Source organism: Salmo salar, chromosome ssa20 (assembly GCF_905237065.1).
Source record: "Salmo salar chromosome ssa20, Ssal_v3.1, whole genome shotgun sequence".
Lineage (NCBI taxonomy): Eukaryota > Metazoa > Chordata > Actinopteri > Salmoniformes > Salmonidae > Salmo > Salmo salar.
In genome coordinates, this window is record NC_059461.1 from 14,795,344 (window position 1) to 14,817,463 (window position 22,120).

A 22,120-nucleotide genomic window follows, 5' to 3' on the forward strand; every position below is an offset into this window, starting at 1 on the left:
TGTCACAGCATCATCGGACTGAGCTTGTTGTCATAGCAGGCAATCTCAACGCTGTGCGTTACAGGGAAGACATCCTCCTCCCTCATGTGGTACCCTTCTTGCAGGCTCATCCTGACATGACCCTCCAGCATGACAATGCCACCAGCCATACTGCTCGTTCTGTGCGTGATTTCCTGCAAGACAGGAATGTCAGTGTTCTGCCATGGCCAGCGAAGAGCCCGGATCTCTATCCCATTGAGCACGTCCGGGATTTGTTGGATCTGAGGGTGAGGGCTAGGGCCATTCCCCCCAGTAATGTCCCGGAACTTGCAGGTGCCTTGGTGGGAGAATGGAGTAACATCTCACAGCAAGAACTGCCAAATCTGGTGCAGTCCATGAGAAGGAGATGCACTGCAGTAGTTGGTGACCACACCAGATACTGACTGTTACTTTTGATTTTGACCCCCACTTTGTTCAGCGACACATTATTACATTTCTGTTAGTCACATGTCTGTGGAACTTGTTCAGTTTAAATCTCAGTTGTCAAATCTTGTTATTGTCATACAAATATTTCCACATATTAAGTTTGCTGAAAATAAACGCAGTTGACAGTGAGAGGACGTTTCTTTTTTTGCTGAGTTTATAACATTTGACTAAAGCATAATCATTTCAAACCTTGCTTACATTTGTATACGATCGCATACAACATATCTCCCTATTATGTGTGGGAATACTTTGGAACAGATTTTGAAAATTAAAATCACTTGGAGCTGATTTGCTTGTGTTTTTTTTACAGCCTTATGTCCAACAATAAAAGTAAATAATATACTTTTTGGGGGCGGGGTGAAACAACACCGATGAATAAGACGTCATCGAGCATATTACAAGGAAACAAATCGTGCTGATTTTAATATAAATGGGGCTGAGATGGCAACTAGACAATATACGACAAGACGTAATAGTGGCTTGAGTTAATGTGATTAGCCTTGTGTGTAAAGTGACGCCTGTGAGTTGACGCCCAGCTCTTGATTTACCAATGTAAGGGAAATGGCCTGCAAAATACTAAAACCTGAAAATCTCCCAAAAGTACTTGGATGGAAAGCATCCGTAGTGAAACCCTGACTCAAATGACAAACTGGTTTAACGCATAATGCGATCGGAGATTGTCCAGGCACATTTGAAGATTTTCTGTTTCTGACAAAAATGTCTGACTAATATGGATGCCACAGGCCGTTTTCTACCAGAAAAGTTATTTATTGCCTTCAGTTGCTCTTTAATAAAATGCAACAAAGTGGTGACTGTGGGACCAGCCGTTGTTAGCTGGGTAGGATGTGATTAGGGTTCTTAGTGCGTATGTAATAAAAACACATAGGAGAGTGATGAAATAAGCGTGGAGCCAATTTATCCAGTTGTACTAATTCTGATGTAAATGTAACTTTAAGACGCTGAAAAAGTGAATAATAATGCAACGTTGAAGAGAATAGCTATGAATTAGCATGATCCTGATGTTAGCTCACCCTTTTGAAAATGAAAGTACTAGAGTACGTAATACTTCCGAATACGATTTCACAAAATCGTCAACTAAATAAGAGTCTTGGAAATCCAATTTAGTTGAATGAGTACTCAAGTAATCTTGAAGCTTGGAGCACTGGCCCCAGATATGGAAGGAAGTATGCCTTGTGCTGCAACTGCTTTGGCGATTAACTATGAGATTGTGCTTCAAAGACGAGAGACATGATGTTCAGCTGTAACCTGTTTAGTGACGAGAACTTGTGATAGAAGTTGCGGCAGGCCCAATTTGCGTACATAAATTATCAGTGGCATGACCGTGCGACAACCAATAAGCTACAGTGAGGGAAAAAAGTATTTGATCCCGTGCTGATTTTGTACGTTTGCCCACTGACAAAGAAATTATCAGTCTATAATTTTAATGGTAGGTTTATTTGAACAGTGAGAGACAGAATAACAACAAAAAAATCCTGAAAAACGCATGTCAAAAATGTTATAAATTGATTTGCATTTTAATGAGGGAAATAAGTATTTGACCCCTCTGCAAAACATGACTTAGTACTTGGTGGCAAAACCCTTGTTGGCGATCACAGAGGTCAGACGTTTCCTGTAGTTGGCCACCAGGTTTGCACACATCTCAGGAGTGATTTTGTCCCACTCCTCTTTGCAGATCTTCTCCAAGTCATTAAGGTTTCGAGGCTGACGTTTGGCAACTCGAACCTTCAGCTCCCTCCACAGATTTTCTATGGGGTTGAGGTCTGGAGACTGGCTAGGCCACTCCAGGACCTTAATGTGCTTCTTCTTGAGCCACTCCTTTGTTGCCTTGGCCGTGTATTTTGGGTCATTGTCATGCTGGAATACCCATCCACGACCCATTTTCAATGCCCTGGCTGAGGGAAGGAGGTTCTCACCCAAGATTTGACGGTACATGGCCCCGTCCATCGTCCCTTTGATGCGGTGAAGTTGTCCTGTCCCCTTAGCAGAAAAACCCCCCCAAAGCATAATGTTTCCACCTCCATGTTTGACGGTGGGGATGGTGTTCTTGGGGTCATAGGCAGCATTCCTCCTCCTCCAAACACGGCGAGTTGAGTTAATGCCAAAGAGCTTCATTTTGGTCTCATCTGATCACAACACTTTCACCCAGTTGTCCTCTGAATCATTCAGATGTTCATTGGCAAACTTCAGACGGGCATGTACGTGTATGTGCTTTCTTGAGCAGAGGGACCTTGCGGGCGCCGCAGGATTTCAGTCCTTCACGGCGTAGTGTGTTACCAATTGTTTTCTTGGTGACTACGGTCCCAGCTGCCTTGAGATCATTGACAAGATCCTCCTGTGTAGTTCTGGGCTGATTCCTCACCATTCTCATGATCATTGCAACTCCACGAGGTGAGATCTTGCATGGAGCCCCAGGCCGAGGGAGACTGACAGTTATTTTGTGTTTCTTCCATTTGCGAATAATCGCACCAACTGTTGTCACCTTCTCACCAAGCTGCTTGGCGATGGTCTTGTAGCCCATTCCACTTTATTTTAAGAATGTGAAATGTCAGAATAATAGTAGAGAGAATGATTTATTTCAGCTTTTATTTCTTTCATCACATTACCAGTGGGTCAGAAGTTTACATACACTCAATTAGTATTTAGTAGCATTGCCTTTAAATTGTTTAACTTGGGTCAAACATTTTGGGTAGCCTTCCACAAGCTTCCCACAATAAGTTGGGTGAATTCTGGCCCATTCCTCATGACAGAGTTGGTGTAACTGAGTCAGGTTTGTAAGGCCTCCTTGCTCACACACACTTTTTCAGTTCTGCCCACACATTTTCTATAGGTATAAGGTCAGGGCTTTGTGATGGCCACTCCAATACCTTGACTTTGTTGTCCTTGAGCCATTTTGCCACAACTTTGGAAGTATGCTTTGGGTCATTGTCCATTTGGAAGACCTATTTGCGACCAAGCTTTAACTTCCTGACTGATGTCTTGAGATGTTGCTTCAATATATCCACATAATTGTCCGTCCTCATGATGCCATCTATTTTGTGAAGTGCACCAGTCTCTCCTGCAGCAAAGCACCCCCACAACATGATGCTGCCACCCCTGTGCTTCACGGTTGGGAGGATGTTCTTTGGCTTGCAAGCCTCCCCATTTTCCCTCCAAACATAACGATGGTCAGTTCTATTTTTGTTTCATCAGACCAGAGGACATTTCTCCAAAAAGTACGATCTTTGTTCCCATGTGCAGTTGCAAACTGTAGTCTGGCTTTTTTATGACGGTTTTGGAGCAGTGGCTTCTTCCTTGCTGAGCGGCCTTTCAGGTTATGTCAATATAGGACTCGTTTTACTGTGGATATAGATACTTTTCTACCTGTTTCCTCCAGCATCTTCACAAGGTCCTTTGCTGTTGTTCTGGGATTGATTTGCACTTTTTGCACCAAAGTACGTTCATCTCTAGAAGACAGAACGTGTCTCCTTCCTGAGTGGTATGATGGCTGCGTGGTCCCATGGTGTTTATACTTGCGTACTATTATTTGTACAGATGAACGTGGTACCTTCAGGCGTTTGGAGATTGCTCCCAACGATGAACCAGACTTGTGGAGGTCTACAATTATTTTTCTGAGGTCTTGGCTGATTTTCTCATGATGTCAAGTAAAGAGGCACTGAGTTTGAACGTAGGCATTGAAATACATCCACAGGTACACCTCCAATTGACTCAAATGATGTAAATTAGCCTATCCTAGGCTTCTAAAGCCATGACATAATGTTCTGGAATTTTCCAAGCTGTTTAAAGGCACAGTGAACTTGGTATATGTAAACTTCTGACCCACTGGAATTGTGATACAGTGAATTATAAGTGAAATAATCTGTCTTTAAACAATTGTTGGAAGAATTTCGTGTGTCATGCACAAAGTAGATGTCCTAACCAACTTGCAAAAACTATAGTTTGTTAACAAGAAATTTGTGGAGTGGTTGAAAAACGAGTTTTAATGACTCCAGCCTAAGTGTATGTAAACTTCTGACTTCAACTGTATATGCTATGCACAGCACTTCAATTTATCGAATCAGTTATTGTTTTCTTGCTCAAACTGCCAGCAATAGCTGTAAAACAGGGATTACGATTCGCACGGGACTAGTATTATCAGAAGATTTTGGAGTTTCCCAAAATACAGTAGATTATTCTGGTTAGTCAATGTCCAGATTTCAGTTTCCATTTAACCCATCTAAACAGTAGGCTACAGTTCCCTTTACATGCCAAATGCTTATTTGAAATCCCGTTTTGTGACTGTCGAATTTGTATAGCACCTCACAATCATCACACATAACATAGCTGCAGAAGCGGATTTAGGTATAGGCATCATGGGTAGCCGTCCAGGGCGGCATCTTGCCGGGGGTGGCATGGGGCGCCCGCACACAAAAATCAGAAATGGTGACATTTGCGCGATCGGTTTTCTATCGCTCATTTGCACGTCACGTCAATTATATCATGTCGGTGTGGGCGTCCTGATTGTAGTTTGTGAGCTAGGCAGGCTACTGCCTGGGAACGTCTCCCACTCAGAAGTACGAGATGGGGAGGAGGGTGCGGGGGTAGGTTGACCTCAGGTCTCCCTACTGGATTAGTTCAATCAGTCACACTACGAAAAGCTACCAAATAAACCACAATTCATTCATAATACTGTGAATATATAGTTTCACAGACATATTGTTGCATTTTTTTCTGGTTTGTGCGAAATCGTTGAGAATAATATAAAACCAGTCTGAACACCACCAAGGTGAATTGGTTTAGTCTGGACTCTTGGTTGACAGTGTTGGGGGATGGGTCATGTATTGATGCTCGAGTGCCAAATCAACACATATTTCTTTCTAGTTCTCTGTTACTTCTTTTTGATATTTACGAGTCTTATTTTTGTATATATTTTTATATTTATATCGTTTTAAATGTTATGATTATTTATTTGTTCCAAATGTCTAAAAACTAAAAGAATAATAATAATAATAATTACAGTTAGTGCAGAATAGTACTTTTTTTTTTGGCGGGGGGGTGGGGGGGATTGTTACTGAAGGGGGGTTCGCCCAGGGACCATACTGGGTGACTTTTACTTTTACTTGAGTCATTTTCTATTAAGTTATCTTTAGTTTTACTCGAGTATTACAGTTGGGTACTTTTTCCACCACTGGTGAGAAGAGAGCAAGGTAACTATTACCCAGGTATGCCCATAGGTTGTTTAGCAAGCATGGTAAAGTTGCATTAGTCAGCTTTGCTGATTGGCCATAGGGTAATGGGTGGCTGACATTCTGCACATGGCTAATTGATAGTAAAGGATGAGGAGTGACATGACGTTGATGAGCACATCAACATCAAATATAAATTCCCATAGAGAGGAAACGATGTGGATAAGGGATGAAGTCAAAGCAGCACACCATTCAGACCGCCTTAATGATTGAACCTACATTATCACCTACATATCTCTTATCCACAGCAACATACAATCAGGTCATTCAGCTTAAGTAGGTAAAACGACCATAAACAGTGCATTCGGAAAGTATTCAAACCCCTTGATTTTTCCCACATTTTGTTACATTACAGCCTTACTCCAAAATTGATGAAATAAAAAAAAAATGTCATTAATCTAAACACAATAATACTCCATAATGACAAAGCGAAAACAGGTTTGTATTTTTTGGTGCAAATTGACCACATTTTGTTTTGAAATTCCTTATGTACATAAGTATTCAGACCCTTTGCTATGAGACTCGAAATTGAGCTCAGGTGCATCCTGTTTCTACAACTTGGAGTCCACCTGTGGCATATTCAATTGATTGGACTCGGCGTTGCCTTAGGGCATGAGGGTATACCACACCAGCTGTTTGAGCAGCTGCCCCTGGGTCCTGATGACATACAGCTCCACCACCTGATCCTCTCCCATAAAGAAAAGGTCACGGGACAAACCAAAGGGGACAAACTAGGGGTCAGAAGTGGTGCTGTTATTGATGTAGGTAAGCCATTGAGAACACATGGTCATTTGCAAAATTCAATATTCAATATTCAACACACATCACAGTAGATGAAACAGATGAGCATCAAAATGCATGATGCCTGTCTGTGTGCCAGACGTACATTGACATACCAGGGTCCTCTGGAGAAGGGGGAGAACTCAAAGACTCCACCTGGGTCGTCGTTCTCCACAATGACAATCTCTAGACTGGTGAAGCCAGGCTTCAGGATCTGGTTCTCAACGTTAACCCTGCAACACAGAGGGGAACTCAGCGGCTAGACCTAAAAGGAACTCACAAGCCTTCATCTCAGTGGGAATGTGGGTTGTGGGGGAATTTTAAAACAGCCAGCATGTACTGCTTGTAAAACAACAAGGAGATGCACTTCAAAGCTTTCTGCAAAAATCAAGTATGTTCATCAACTTACCCTTCATTTAAAAACAGCGAATGAGTGAATTCCTTGTATTGTCTCACGTTCAGTATTGACCACAGGCCTGTTGTTTGAGCTGCTCTGATTAACCGTGTCACTCAGTGGCCCCCTGAGCCTCTCTCTCTCACAGCAGGGGGGGTGGGCCTGTGTGTTCTGTCAGCCTGGCCTCTAATGAGCAGGGTGTGATTAGGTGTGTGTGTGTGTGTGTGTGTGTGATCAGACTTTGGGATTGCTATTGTTATCGTGATGGCAGCATGAGTCATGTTTGTGGCTGATTTTTAACATTGCTGCCGACGCTGACAAGGTTGTGAACTCAGACAGCCAAAGGCAGGGCTTTTGGTTTGAAATTGGTATATAGCATTTCTATTTTAATGCTTTCAGGGGGCCAAAATTGAATATGCGCTGTATTTACACATTAGTATCATCAGTTGTATCCAAGCCTTAGTTAGCCTACTTTAATTACCATGGTTCAAGTCAAATATCATATGAGTCACCAGTGTTTTCCCTTCTCTGTAAACTATGTAAAGGGACGTGGGTCCTAGAAAAAAATCCTATATAAATCTAATGTATTTTTATTATCATTTTTATAATGAGGAAGGATGAGTATTTCTGAGTGCATATTGACAATAGCTACCCTATATGGTCAATGGTCAAATCTTACTATATTGCAATTAGGCATGCTGTTCGTTTGATTTCCAACCATTTAGAAAGGTTTTCCAAGGTTGATGACTTCATCATAAATCTGCCATAAATGGAAGCTTGTTGTGTGCAACAGGAAGGGGCAATTGAATGCAAGCTACACAAAAGTTTTTTTTACTGTAAAAACAATTCTAGCCTATCTATTGGTAACAGGGTTATGCTCAACCTGCTCTGTTTTCCGCCACAAAACACCAGAAAATGGCCAAGAAGAGTAGAACCAGCTCACCTGCTTTTACACTGATTTGACTATTAGATGTTCAATGTCTTTATTTTATTTTTGGGGGGAATAGTTTCACCGTATTAAAACGAGAGTTCTGTTCATGTAACAGGGTTGACCTTAAAATGAGGGATTGGTTTTTATTTTTATGTATCACTAATCACATTAAATAAATAATCTCCAGAAATGACTATGTCAAAGCAACAAAATACCTATGGCTTTACAATGATGGTGAAAACTTGGAGATATGTGGGTGGGATGGAGAGGGCTCAGGGAGCAATCAAGGGAATTTAGGTATTCAGAGCAGCTTCAATTTTGTATAAAATATATGCTTTTAATATTCAATTTTTTTTAAGACACGTACAGTGTCAGGAGTACAGGACAAAAATTGAAGCTTTGCTTCAAAATCCTAATTCTGGATGGACAATCCTGCAATCCATTCCTAAGGGTAATATCTCCAGCCAGTCAACTGGTCCGGTATCATACCGGTCAGACAAATTAGAAAGATTTGCTCCCAAGGCCTCGGTTTGTCTCATTGAGTCAGGGTCAGGACAGGGAAACAACAAGAAAGGTAGTGGCAGAAATGTCAGGACAGGGTAGTCTGAACCTTACGTACGCGCGTGCGTGCGTGCGGCCCTGGAGGAGAAAGCAATTGAGAATGATATTGCAGTGTTGGGGCAAATAACACATTTACTTCATCTTTTTTAATGCAGAGTGGAGTTATAAATGTAATTTGGTTGATGATACTGTCATACAACATGGTTAAGATACAGTCTGGGCAACTCTGGACCTTATTATTGTGAGAACACAGATCGCTGGAGAAACATCATAAGTTAAGTTATGCAAGCTTGTAGTAATGTACTCCGTTCTCCACAAGGGCACAAAGATGTAACGGGTATGATGTTTTTCATAGCTATGTTTTGTCTAAAAATGGCAACAGAAAATATTGATTAGCCCAGTCCTCTTTTAAAAACAAGGCTGGATTAGTAAGCTTCCCCAAGTATTGATTTATGTCACTTGATGTTGTTTCCCGGTCATCATGGCATTGACACTTGATCATTTTGACCCCTGCATGGGCCATGTGGATCAACAACAGTGATATTCTGGTGGATCGCTTAGTTATTCTTGCCTGCTTCACAGCGGTCTTTGAAACGCGTATCCTTCCCGTGGCTTTCTTTTGTAAAATAACTATGAATTAACTGACTTCTTTCCTAATAATTGTCAACATATAACATCACATTAAGGTGTAGGATGTTCAATGTATTACAAGGAAAAAATAGCAGGTCTAATTTGCTCCAGAGAAAGAAGCTCATTGTTCCCTCGATGGCACAGACAAAAGCTTAGCTTCCAACTAACGTTAGCTAGCTTGCTATCAAGCTAGTCAGGTTTCCTCCGCAGCTTGTACACAGCCCTTGTGGCTAGTATGACGGATGGTCCCGGCAGTGTGACAGTTTGAATCCCTGCTGTTTGCTGCTATTTCCATCTGCCCTCTCTGGAACTTGCAAAGAGTAACAGCGTTGCCTACGTTAATACCATGACAAAGACCAAATCTGGTGTATGAGGACAGTGATGTCTCTCTATCACAGGTTAAGGATATTTTAAACAAACAAAAAGAGAACAGCAAGGTGACAGCAATATGTAAGGCATTTGAGAGAGGACATCATTTCTGTATGTGAATCCATGATAACAATGACAGAGAAATCAGATTATCTCGAGGGACAACAAGACGGAACAACATGGCTGTGGACGGAATTGCAGAATCTCCACATGAGACCTGGTCGGCGTCTGAAGACAAAGTGAAGGAAATGATCACTGAGAAACTGAAGATGGACCACAGGAAGATTGAGGTGGAGCGCCACATATGCCTCCAACTCAATCATCAAGTTTGCAGACGAAACAACAGTAGTAGGCCTGATTACCAACAATGACGAGACAGCCTACAGGGAGGTGGTGAGGGCCCTGGTGGAGTGGTGCCAAGAAAAGAACCTCTCCCTCAATGTCAACAAAACGAAAGAGCTGATCATGGACTTCAGGAGACATCAGAGGGAGCACGCCCCCATCCACATTGACGATAGAGAAGTTGAAAAGCTTCATGTTCCTCGGCGTACACATCACTGATAATCTGAAATGGTCCACCCACACAGAGAGTGTGGAAGAGAAGGCGCAACGGCGTCTCTTCAACCTCAGGAGGCTGATAAAAATTTGGCTTGGTTCCTAAGACCCTCACAAACTTTTTTACAGATGCACCATTGAGAACATCCTGTCGGGCTTTCCAGAGGGTGGTGCGGTCGGCCCAATGCATCACCGGGGGCACACTGCCTGCCCTCCAAGACACCTACAGCACCCGATGTCACAAGAAGGCCAAAAAGATAATCAAGGACATCAACCCCTTGAGCCATGGCCTTGATTGGAGTCCACCTGTGGTAAATTCAGTTGATTTGGACATGATTAGAAGTACACACAGCTGTCTATATAAGGTCCCACAGTGCATTTCAGAGCAAAACCAAGCCATGAGGTCGAAGGAAATGTCCGTAAAGCTCAGAGACAGGATTGTGTCGTGGCAGAGATCTGGGGAAGGGTACCAAAACATTTCTGCAGCATTGAAGGTCCCCAAGAACACCAAGGCTCTTACTGGAGCTGACCGCCCGGCCAAACTGAGCAATCGGGGAGAAGGGCCGAGGTGACCAAGAACAAGATGATCACTCTGACAGAGTTCCAGAGTTCCTCTGTGGAGATGGGAGAACCTTCCAGAAGGACAACCATCTCTGCAGCACTCCACCAGTTAGGCCTTTATGGTAGAGTTGCCAGACGGAAGCCACTCCTCAGTAAAAGGCACATGACAGCCCGCTTGGAGTTTGCCAAAAGTCACCTAAAGGACTCTCAGACATTGAGAAACAAGATTCTCTGGTCTGATGAAAGAAAGATTGAACTCTTTGGCCTGAATGGTAAGTGTCACGTCTGGAGGAAACCAGGCTCCGCTCATCACCTGGCCAATAGCATCCCTACGGTGAAGCATGGTGGTGGCAGCATCATGCTGTGGGGATGTGTTTTAGTGGCAGGGAGCTTGTCCAACCTGACAGAGTTTGAGAGGATCTGCAGAGAATAATGGGAGGAACTCTCCAAATACAGGGCTACCAAGCTTATAGTGTCATACCCAAGAAAACTCAAGTCTGTAATCGCTGCCAAAGGTGATTCAAGAAAGTACTGAGTAAAGGGTCTGAATACTTATGTAAATGTTATATACTGCTCAAAAAATAAAGGGAACACTAAAATAACCCATCCTAGATCTGAATGAATGAAATAATCTTATTAAATACTTTTTTCTTTACATAGTTGAATGTGCTGACAACAAAATCACACAAAAATAATCAATGGAAATCCAGTTTATCAACCCATGGAGGTCTGGATTTGGAGTCACACTCAAAATTAAAGTGTAAAACCACACTACAGGCTGATCCAACTTTGATGTAATGTCCTTAAAACAAGTCAAAATGAGGCTCAGTAGTGTGTGTGGCCTCCACGTGCCTGTATGACCTCCCTACAACGCCTGGGCATGCTCCTGATGAGGTGGCGGATGGTCTCCTGAGGGATCTCCTCCCAGACCTGGACTAAAGCATCCGCCAACTCCTGGACAGTCTGTGGTGCAACGTGGCGTTGGTGGATGGAGCGAGACATGATGTCCCAGATGTGCTCAATTGGATTCAGGTCTGGGGAACGGGCGGGCCAGTCCATAGCATCAATGCCTTCCTCCTGCAGGAACTGCTGACACACTCCAGCCACATGAGGTCTAGCATTGTCTTGCATTAGGAGGAACCCAGGGCCAACCGCACCAGCATATGGTCTCACAAGGGGTCTGAGGATCTCATCTCGGTACCTAATGGCAGTCAGGCTACCTCTGGCGAGCACATGGAGGGCTGTGCGGCCCCCAAAGAAATGCCACCCCACACCATGACTGACCCACCGCCAAACCGGTCATGCTGGAGGATGTTGCAGGCAGCAGAACCTTCTCCACGGCATCTCCAGACTCTGTCACGTCTGTCACATGTGCTCAGTGTGAACCTGCTTTCATCTGTGAGGAGCACAGGGCACCAGTGGCGAATTTGCCAATCTTGGTGTTCTCTGGCAAATGCCAAACGTCCTGCACGGTGTTGGGCTGTAAGCACAACCCCCACCTGTGGACGTCGGGCCCTCATACCACCCTCATGGTGTCTGTTTCTGACCGTTTGAGCAGACACATGCACATTTGTGGCCTGCTGGAGGTCATTTTGCAGGGCTCTGGCAGTGCTCCTCCTGCTCCTCCTTGCACAAAGGCGGAGGTAGCGGTCCTGCTGCTGGGTTGTTGCCCTCCTACGGCCTCCTCCACGTCTCCTGATGTACTGGCCTGTCTCCTGGTAGCGCCTCGATGCTCTGGACACTACGCTGACAGACACAGCAAACCTTCTTGCCACAGCTCGCATTGATGTGCCATACTGGATGAGCTGCACTACCTGAGCCACTTGTGTGGGTTGTAGACTCCGTCTCATGCTACCAGTAGAGTGAAAGCACCGCCAGCATTCAAAAGTGACCAAAACATCAGCCAGGAAGCATAAGAACTGAGGAGTGGTCTGTGGTCCCCACCTGCCGAACCACTCCTTTATTGGGGGTGTCTTGCTAATTGCTTATAATTTCCACCTGTTGTCTATTCCATTTGCACAACAGCATGTGAAATTTATTGTCAATCAGTGTTGCTTCCTAAGTGGACAGTTTGATTTCACAGAAGTGTGATTGACTTGGAGTTACATTGTGTTGTTTAAGTGTTCCCTTTATTTTTTTGAGCAGTGTATTTCCGTTTTTAATTTGTAATAAATTTACGCATGTCTAAAAAATTGTTTTTGCTTTGTCATTATGGGGTATTGTGTGTAGATTGCTGAGAATTTTAAAAATATATTTTTTAATCCATTTTAGAATAAGTCTGTAACGTAACAAAATGTGGAAAAAGTGAAGGGGTCTGAATTTATGTTGATGATTCAACCCTATGCGCGTCAGCAACCACAGCTAGTGAAATCTCTGCAACCCTAAACAATGAGTTGTAGTCAGTTTTAGAATGAGTTGCCAGTAATAAACTGGTCCTGAAGGTCTCTAAAACTAAGAACATTGTATTTGGTACAAATCATTACCTTAGTTTTAGACCTCAGCTGTATCTGATAATGAATGGTGTGGCTGTTGAGCAAGTTAAGGAGACTAAATTACTTGGTGTTACCTTAGATTGTAAAAAAATATTGATTCAATGGTTGCAAAGATGGTGAGAGGTCTGTCTGTCATAAAGAGATGCTCTGCTAGTTGACACCACACTCCACAAAGCAAGTTCTGCAGGCTCAAGTTTGATCTTATCTTCATGATTGTCCAGTCATATGGTCAAGTGCTGCAAAGAAGGATCTAGATAAGCTGCAGCTGGTCCAGAACAGAGTGGCGCGTTTTGCTCTTCATTGTAATCAGAGGGCTAATATCAATACTACATGCCAGTCTGTCTTTGCTAAGAGTTGAGGAGAGACTGAGTGCGTCACTTCTTGTTTTTCTAAGAAACATTAATGTGTTGGAAATTCCAAATTGTTTGCGTAGTCAATGTACACACAGCCCTGACACACACGCTTGGAGTATTTTCACAGTCCCCAAGTCCAGAACAAGCATTTTGCGACACTCGCAATAACATCTGCTAAATATGTGTATGCGACCAATAAAATTTGATTTGAACACATTCAAGGAAAACATACAGTATTATCCAGAGCCATGTGTGCATGGAACTCTCTTCCATCTCATGTAGCGCAAGTGAACAGCAAACCTGGTTTCAAAAAACAAATAAAGCAACACCTCATGACACAACGCCTCTCTCCCATGTAAACCTACTTTTTGTGTGTATGTACCATTGGAAAATCATTTTGGTTCCAACCAATCATTTCATTCTGAAAATAACCAAAAAATGTTTTGTTCTGTTTCATTTTGTAAACTTTGAAATCAAGAGTTTTTTACATTAATCTCATTAAATTACTTCACCAATTAGTGCGGATAGAGCAGGCAAGCTAGTTGTTTACATGCATGATAGACAGACAAGTGTAGCCTATGGCGCAAGATGCGACTGAAATGTTGCAGGTGGGGAGAGAACGAGAGAGGGTTGAGGAGGAGGCTTGAAGAGCTGGGCATCTTGTTATGACATGCATTATCTGAATTAGGCCCACAGAATTCTACCTCGAGGATTGGCTTCTATGAAGGCACTTTGAATGTCCTTTTGAGCTAGCTAGCTAACAAGCTTGTGTGTGCAGAGCGGCACCAGAATTAAAAACACGTTTTACCTTTTAGTAGTTAATCAATCTAACGTGAAACATGATAAGTAGGCCTATAGTATCCTTAACTGTGCCTGACCACCTTGATTCGGTGTTATGTAGCAAAATTTTAAATTGTGTTTTTGACATTGGATGAAAGCAAACACAGAGCTACAAAATGGTATATCATACACTGCATTTGATGAACAATAGGAAAGTAATTCTGCTTTGAAAGTTGATAAACTTGTAATCCCACTTTTGAGAAAATGGCCCTTGAATGTTTTGGTACACCTTCTGGAGAGCGCTTTGTCTACACCTATTCAGCATTGTTCACACCCTCCTAAGCCAGCCCCACCCATCTCTTTAAGGATTCACATGTGAGGTCATGTGCTAAACAGTGAGTAGTGTAGTAAAGATTAAGACTGAAAGTGGTAAAGCTTGTAGCCTACAATAAGAAAAAATTCCAGGTAAACACAAAGTGTCCAGATAACAAATATTTTATAAATATTAGATGACGCTTACCCAGACACACTTGTCTAAATTGATGGGTCATGTGAAAGAAATGCTATAACCCCCAGCCACATCTAGCTTAGTGGATGGGTCTCTACAGAGGGGGTAAACGGTACAGCAAATGGTTACTTGCATAGTAGCAATATCAAAAATAGATGGTGTCAATATAAAGAAAATAATAAAAAGTGTCAATGCCAGTAGAGAAAGAACAAAATAATATACAGTATGAACAATAACGATATCATTGATACTGGTGATAGATGCATACAATCGGGTAAAGTGGCTGAGCAGCAGGATAAAAAATAAATAGTAGCAGCAATGTGTGGCGTGTGTGTTAGGAGAGTGAATAAAGGCACTGCAGATAGTGCTGGTGACTGGGAACTCTTCCCCCCCCCCCAGTGATGAACTGGTCCGTTCAAACCACACTTGAACAAGTGAATCTATTTTCAGAGAGCCTGTTTCTGTCCTGCCCTTGACTTTGGTGCAGGGCATGTGATGTCCATAGCCTCTTCGTTGCAAAACTCCCTGATCTTCTCAAAAAGATACGTTTGTCTAGCTGTTTCCAGTCCAGCTGTTGCTTGTACAGGCAGACCATCTAGGAATGATGTCAGCGTTGCGCAGGAGCTGAAACCTGGTCCTGACTGAGTCCGAACACTCCTTGGCAACAACAACACCAGGCTTCAGAGCATCCAAACTGTAAAACAGGAAATAAGAAAACAAATTGAGAAGACATTACAACCTTGCATAACATCAATTCGCCTCTCAAGTTTAGATAAGAGGAATAACCTTATACAATGCAATGAAAATGATATTCACCTGATGTGATGGTACTGCTTGTTCTGTGGCAGCGGCCTGAAGTACGGATTCAGGTGTTGTTGCCAGCCATAGCTTTCCACCAGCACCGTACCATCCTCTAGTCCAAACAGCTATGGGATGTTGACCCCTGTCACAGAGCTGTCCTTCACAACACCAGCAATCTCGGACAAAGTGTTCACTCTGGTCTTTCTGAAGCGCTGCTTAATAAGGCCGAAGCAGCAGTCGGTGGAAAAGTTGATGTGGCCTGTAATCAGGAAGTGAAGGTCCAGACCTTGGTGGAGGTTCTGCATGGTCCGCCATGCACAATACGAGAGCACAAACATGTTATTTTTTTGTGTTATCACAATTCAGGTCCACACGTGTTTCCCCAACTTCATAGTTGGTGAAGAAACGTTGCAAATACAGAAATAATGTGAGATCAATAAAAGTAGTGCCAATCATGTTGGAGGTAAATTAAATAATCAAAACGTGTTGTTTATGTTTTACATACCAAGTATGTACTGATGCTGAAAGACAAATTCTAGATGCATAGCATTTTAGCATAGTGGCAGGTTGCCTAGTGGTTAGAGCATTGGGCCAGTAACCAAAATGTTGCTGGATCGAATCCACGAGCTGACAAGGTAAAAATCTGTCGTTCTGCCCCCGAGCAAGGCAGTTAACCCACTGTTCCCCAGGCACCAAAGACGTGGATGTCGATTAAGGCAGCCCCCAGCACCTTTCTGATTCAGAGGGGTTGGGATAAATCCGGGGGAAAAAAATCAGTTGAAGGCATTCAGTTGTACAACTGACAAGGTGTCCCCCTTTCCCCAATAGATGGCCATAATCACCGTCAGACACACCTAGCTAACTTGATGGGCCATGTACTCATCTGGCAAAGTGGAGTCTTTTGTTTAGACATGTAGCTAGCTAGCTAAACAATGAACCATAATCCCAATCCATAGAGTACTAGCAATACAAACCGATTGCCATAACTAGATAAAGTTAACCAAATAGGTTCAATGTTAGCTGGTTAGTTAGCTAACATTAGGCTATAACTAGCAATGCAAATGAATTTCTGAGATAATATTACTACACAGATCATACACGTAATGTTAGCTAGCGAGCCAGCCATCTAACGTTAGCTAGCTAACTAACAGTAAGCTTTAATTTGCAATGAAAACAACATTCTGACAAAATTAGAAACGTATAATATCTGAAACTGGAGATAGACTCTTACCTGTATACATGGATGAGCGCTTCACGGCAGACCGCAATCCCTTTCATTAAATAAGACGTCCTGTGTCGTTTCCGTTTTGTTTGTACAGCTTGCTTGGCCCGTTGTGTCAAGTCACTCTGCACATGGTCAGTGTGAACCAATGGCACAAAAATCATCCTCCTGAAAGTAGGCCATCACAACTTTTTCCCACTGACCTTTGTCGATAGCGCCTGATAAATTCATAGTAGCAATGTTATTGAGGGCAGTAGCAACACATTTCCAGTTCTCCATGGCTAACATTATATATTTAGAAAAAAATGTTTTAAAAAAAATGTTTTCGCTTCGTCAGTATGGAGTATTGTGTGTAGATAGATAAGGGAAAAACAATTTAATCTCTTTTAGAATAAAACTGTAACGTAACATAATGTGGGAAAAGTCAAGGTGTCTGAATACTGTCCAAATGCACTATATGCAAATATGTCCCGTTTTTGTGTTTGACACCTCCAGCAGAATAGTTACATTTGTGTGCATGATATTCAGTTTCACTGGCATATAGTACGTTCTATGGATGGTCTTAAACTGCAGTTATTTATGTCTGGGATTATATGAACATGACTGGGCATTTTAACATATCTGTATCCATTCATCATCATCAATAGTGTCTCCCAGGTCTTCCTCACATTTTTGTTTTACTTGTTGTGTGTCATCAGGAAAAGCCTCTATCAACCCTTGATACAGTTTGGAAATCAACTTTAGACGTTTGTCAGACTGCCTTAAAATAGTTTCAATCTTTGAAGCTTCTTGCTTGTCCAGTGTTTGCTGCACAGAGAAAATAAAGCGTTGTATCTGCAAAACTTCCCCTCAGCTCCATCACAGACTGGTTTTCCCTGGCTGCCTGACCCTGATGAGACCCTTGTCACCATCTGATACTGCTCAGATAAGGCATAACAAAGAATTACATTGGTGTACATTTATACATTACTAGAATCAATGGTTCAACAATCTAAATAACCATTATCCCAGACTGTAGCCTACCCATCAACTCAAGATGGAACTTTGTATCCATTCACTGATTGTTATAATATACTGCAATATGTAACTGAGCTCTGTAGATTGGTCTTCCCTGGCTGTCTGACCCTGCAGGGACACCTGTCACCATCTCATCCTGCTAAGACATGATGAGCATAGTGTTGCGTACTGACTGTGCACCATGACAGTGACACCTGTAGAGCTGTTTATACCGTGTCTGTGTGAAAAGTAGGGAGTTAGCTGTGAGGAAACTGACAGATTGATAACCTTACTTTTCTATACTGACTAATAAAAACTGGTTTCATCGTTTGATTCAGGTCTAGTGTGATTGAGTCAAAAATAATAGCTAAAGTCAGTGAGCTAGCTAGCTAGCTAACTTTAGCTAACTTTTGACTAACTCTGCTAACTAATGGTACAATGATACATCATCAAATTTACTTCTGTTGAAACGGGACAAAACAACGGCTACAAAACATTTCCATACACACAACAGCTGTTAGATACTGCTACCTGACATATTTCTAGAGGCTAGCTAGAGCTGAACTGGCTGTGGTAGCTACTAGCTAGCTAACTAGCTGCTAGTCTTTCATTCACTTCAGTTGAGGGGGGATGAAACATTAACTAACATAACATGTCAGTTACATTAGTAGCTCAGCACTGGGAGTAAATATTTATTTTTCTGTCAAACAGCAGTTACCTTGCTAGATACATCAGTCAACTAAAGAGTAGCCAGTTTCAGCTCTGCTTGCTTTTACAACTCTGAGAAAAAGTGCAACACAGACAGCAGCTGCCTCTGTTCATCTCTCCTATGCTGGTCCTATACGCCAGCCTTTCAGAAGTATTGACTTCATACAGCATGTCCGTACGCTCTGTGGTGTCTGTGCGGTCCTAAATTCAGCCGGCTGAAACCGGAAAACAGCCTACCTGACCTCCCTGAGGCGCTCCCGCATGGTCCTAAAGCATACCGGAGCCACGTTTTGTATCACAGCACAATTAGAAAACTATTTCAGAATGTGGGGAGGTCATGTCACCCCCGTCCCCAGTGAAAGTTGTGCCCCGGTGAAAACAGACAACCAATGGCAAGTTGTTGATGCCTATGATTATGCCTGTATCATCCCAGTTGACCGAAGAGGTACCAAACTGTTGGACCTTGACACCCACTACTGTTCAATAGACATAGGCATCTATGTAAAAATCTGTCGTTCTGCCCCTGAGCAAGGCAGTTAACCCACTGTTCCCCGGACGCCGAAGACGTGGATGTCAATTAAGGCAACCCCCCGCACCTCTCTGATCAAATCAAAGTTGATTTGTCACGTACGCCGAATACAACAGGTGTAGGTAGACCTTACAGTGAAATGCTTACTTACAGGCTCTAGCCAACAGTGCAAAAAAGGTATTAGGTGAACAATAAGTAAGTAAAGAAAATAAAAACAACAGTAAAAAAGACAGTGAAAAATAACAGTAGCGAGGCTATATACAGTAGCGAGGCTATATACAGGCACCGGTTAGACGGGCTGATTTGAGGTAGTATGTACATGTAGATATGGTTAAAGTGACTATGCATATATGATGAACAGAGAGTAGCAGTAGCGTAAAAGAGGGGTTGGAGGGTGGTGGGTGGCGGGACACAATGCAGATAGCCCAGTTAGCCAATGTGCGGGGGCACTGGTTGGTCGGGCCAATTGAGGTAGTATGTACATGAATGTATAGTTAGTGACTATGCATATATGATAAACAGAGAGTAGCAGCAGCATAAGAGGGGTTGGGGGGGCACACAATGCAAATAGTTCTGGTAGCCATTTGATTACCTGTTCAGGAGTCTTATGGCTTGGGGGTAAAAACTGTTGACAAGCCTTTTTGTCTTAGACTTGACACTTCGGTACCGCTTGCCATGCGGTATTAGAGAGAACAGTCTATGACTGGGGTGATTGGGGTCGTTGACAATTTTTAGGGCATTCCTCTGACACCGCCTGGTGTAGAGATCCTGGATGGCAGGCAGCTTAGCCCCAGTGATGTACTGGGCCGTACGCACCACCCTCTGTAGTGCCTTGCGGTCGGAGGCCGAGCAATTGCCGTACCAGGCAGTGATGCAACCAGTTAGGATGCTCTCGATGTTGCAGCTGTAGAACCTTTTGAGGATCTGAGGACCCATGCCAAATCATTTTTGTTTCCTGAGGGGAATAGGCTTTGTCGTGCCCTCTTCACAACTGTCTTGGTGTCAAATGCGGAAGACACATTTCAGTTGATGGCATTCAGTTGTACAACTGACTAGGTGTCCCCTTTCCCTTACTAGTTATCTATATGTCACAGTGCATTTGCACTGAGCAGGGCTCGAACTCTCAACCTTCTGCACCACATCACACACCATTCACAGCCAACGGTCTTAGCCAACAGATCAAGGAAGTGGAACTCCAGGAATGTGGTGCCACCAATGTACTCCAGCCATCATGTTATGGGCAAGTTTTACATCCACAAACTGAAATGGCTGTGTGTTTGCTTGTGACCCGACTTCACGCCAAAAGACTCCCCACTGATCTAAGCCTAGGAATTAGCAAGTTTCTGTACAGGTCTCAGGCAAGGCTACTCTGTTACGCTTATGACAGACAATAATACTTCCACATCTGTTTAACCATACTATATTTACAATCAGAGATACACAATCAAGTCATTTCTGCTTCTGCTTCAATGGAACATTGTGAACTTTTAATCCACCCTCCGTAGTGATATTCAAAGCTCCTCTGTCTGCACAGCTGTGCGTGTGTGTCTGTGTCTTTGTGTTCTCTAGGCAGGCACCACCTCTCTTTGTGCAGGGTAATATCTCCTCAGAGGACAGACTCATTACAACAGGAAATTAGTGGTATCTGGGCTTCTCTATATGCAGGCTGATTTCCCAGATGTAGAGCAGTGGCAGTGCTAGGAGATGTCCCCGTATTCACCAGGGTCAGAGTTATCAGTCATCTGGGGTGCAGGTCTGATGTTGTCCCTGTGAGCACAGCCTGTGTCCAGGTCAGCAAGGGGGAAACCACTGTTTTGATAAAACCAAACCCTTCAAATGAGTCGTACTCTGACCCCCTCCTCCCGCTTTTTCCCCAGAAGCTGTGTCTGCACGAGTGAGGTTTCTGCTATATCTGACGTCACTGACTCAATTGCAGGTGTCGTATGGTGCCAGCCTCGATGATGCATGAAAAGCCTGTGACACTGTGCTCTCAGGCTCTCTTTCTCCATTCACATCTAAAGAGATTTGATTATAAAGCCAGTCTGTGAGGTGGGCCCCAGAGGTGTGGGTATAGTAGCCCACTCACCTAACCACCCAACCTCAACCCTCTTCAGCCCTATCCATCTGAGATCAGGTTGATGCGAGCAGGGCGACTCATTCATATAACTTGGCGTGTACTCTTGGCACGCACTCATCTCATTCTCTGTCACTCTTTCCCTTCCTCCTTCCCTCCACCCCTCCTATCTCTTACCAATGTTGAAAAAAATGCAGTAGAAACTGGTAAATCCTTTCCTCGTTTCCGTAGACTAGTGGTTTTATTCGAGAATGTCTGAGTGTCTCCCTCTGTCATTCACAGGTGAAGCAGATCATGGAGGAGGCTGTCACCAGGAAGTTTGTACATGAAGACAGCAGCCACATTGTCTCGTTTTGTGGTGAGTTTTGACTATTGGGACATATTTGTTCATTAATCACCTAAAAATATAATATTTGGTCATTGTGCCAATCAGAAGGAACAGGTTCTCCTGTCGGACATGAGTCAGTCAGCTTCCATTGGCCAGGTGTTTTTTCAGACGTACACTGAGTGTACAAAACATTAAGAACACCTGCACTTCCCATGACATAGACTGACCAGGTGAAACCAGGTGAAAGCTATGATCCCGTATTGATGTCACTTGTTAAATCCACTTCAATCAGTGTAGATGAAGGGGAGGAGACAGATTAAAGAAGGATTTTTAAACCTTGAGACAATTGAGACATGGATTGTGTATGTTTACCATTCAGAGTGTGAATGGGAAAGACAACATATTTATGTGCCTTTGAACAGGGTATGGTAGTACATGCCAGGCGCACCGGTTTGTGTCAAGAACTGCAACACTGCTGGGTTTTTTCAAGCTCAACAGTTTCCCGTGTGTATCAAGAATGGTAAACCACCCAAAGGACATCCAGCCAACTTGACACAACTGTAGGAAGTATTAGAGTCAACACGGGCCAGCATCCCTGTGAAACACTTTCAACACCTTGTAGAGTCCATGCCCCGATGAACTGAGGCTGTTCTGAGGGCAAAAGGGGAGGTGCAACTCAATTTTAGGAAGGTGTTCCTAATGTTTTATATACTCAGTGTATATTTGGTATAAGAATAATATTGGTTTCCCATTTTCTGGTACCTTAAAATATGTCTATAAAACCTGGCATCGCAAAGAAAAACTGTCCGAATCACGTCATTGCAACCATTGCTGGGAAGC

At 43.1% G+C, this 22,120-nt stretch overlaps 1 protein-coding gene across 5 annotated transcripts in view; it reads left to right on the forward strand.

Annotated features, from left to right (window-relative positions):
• LOC106580096 (small G protein signaling modulator 1) overlaps window positions 1-22,120 on the forward strand; it is an 87,224-nt gene that overhangs the window by 14,920 nt on the left and 50,184 nt on the right. For all 5 annotated transcript variants that reach the window (XM_014160746.2, XM_014160745.2, XM_045702978.1 and 2 more), the window contains exon 3: window positions 21,235-21,310. In XM_014160746.2, the coding sequence (XP_014016221.2) occupies window positions 21,235-21,310 (76 nt within the window). The remainder of the gene's footprint in view (window positions 1-21,234; window positions 21,311-22,120) is intronic.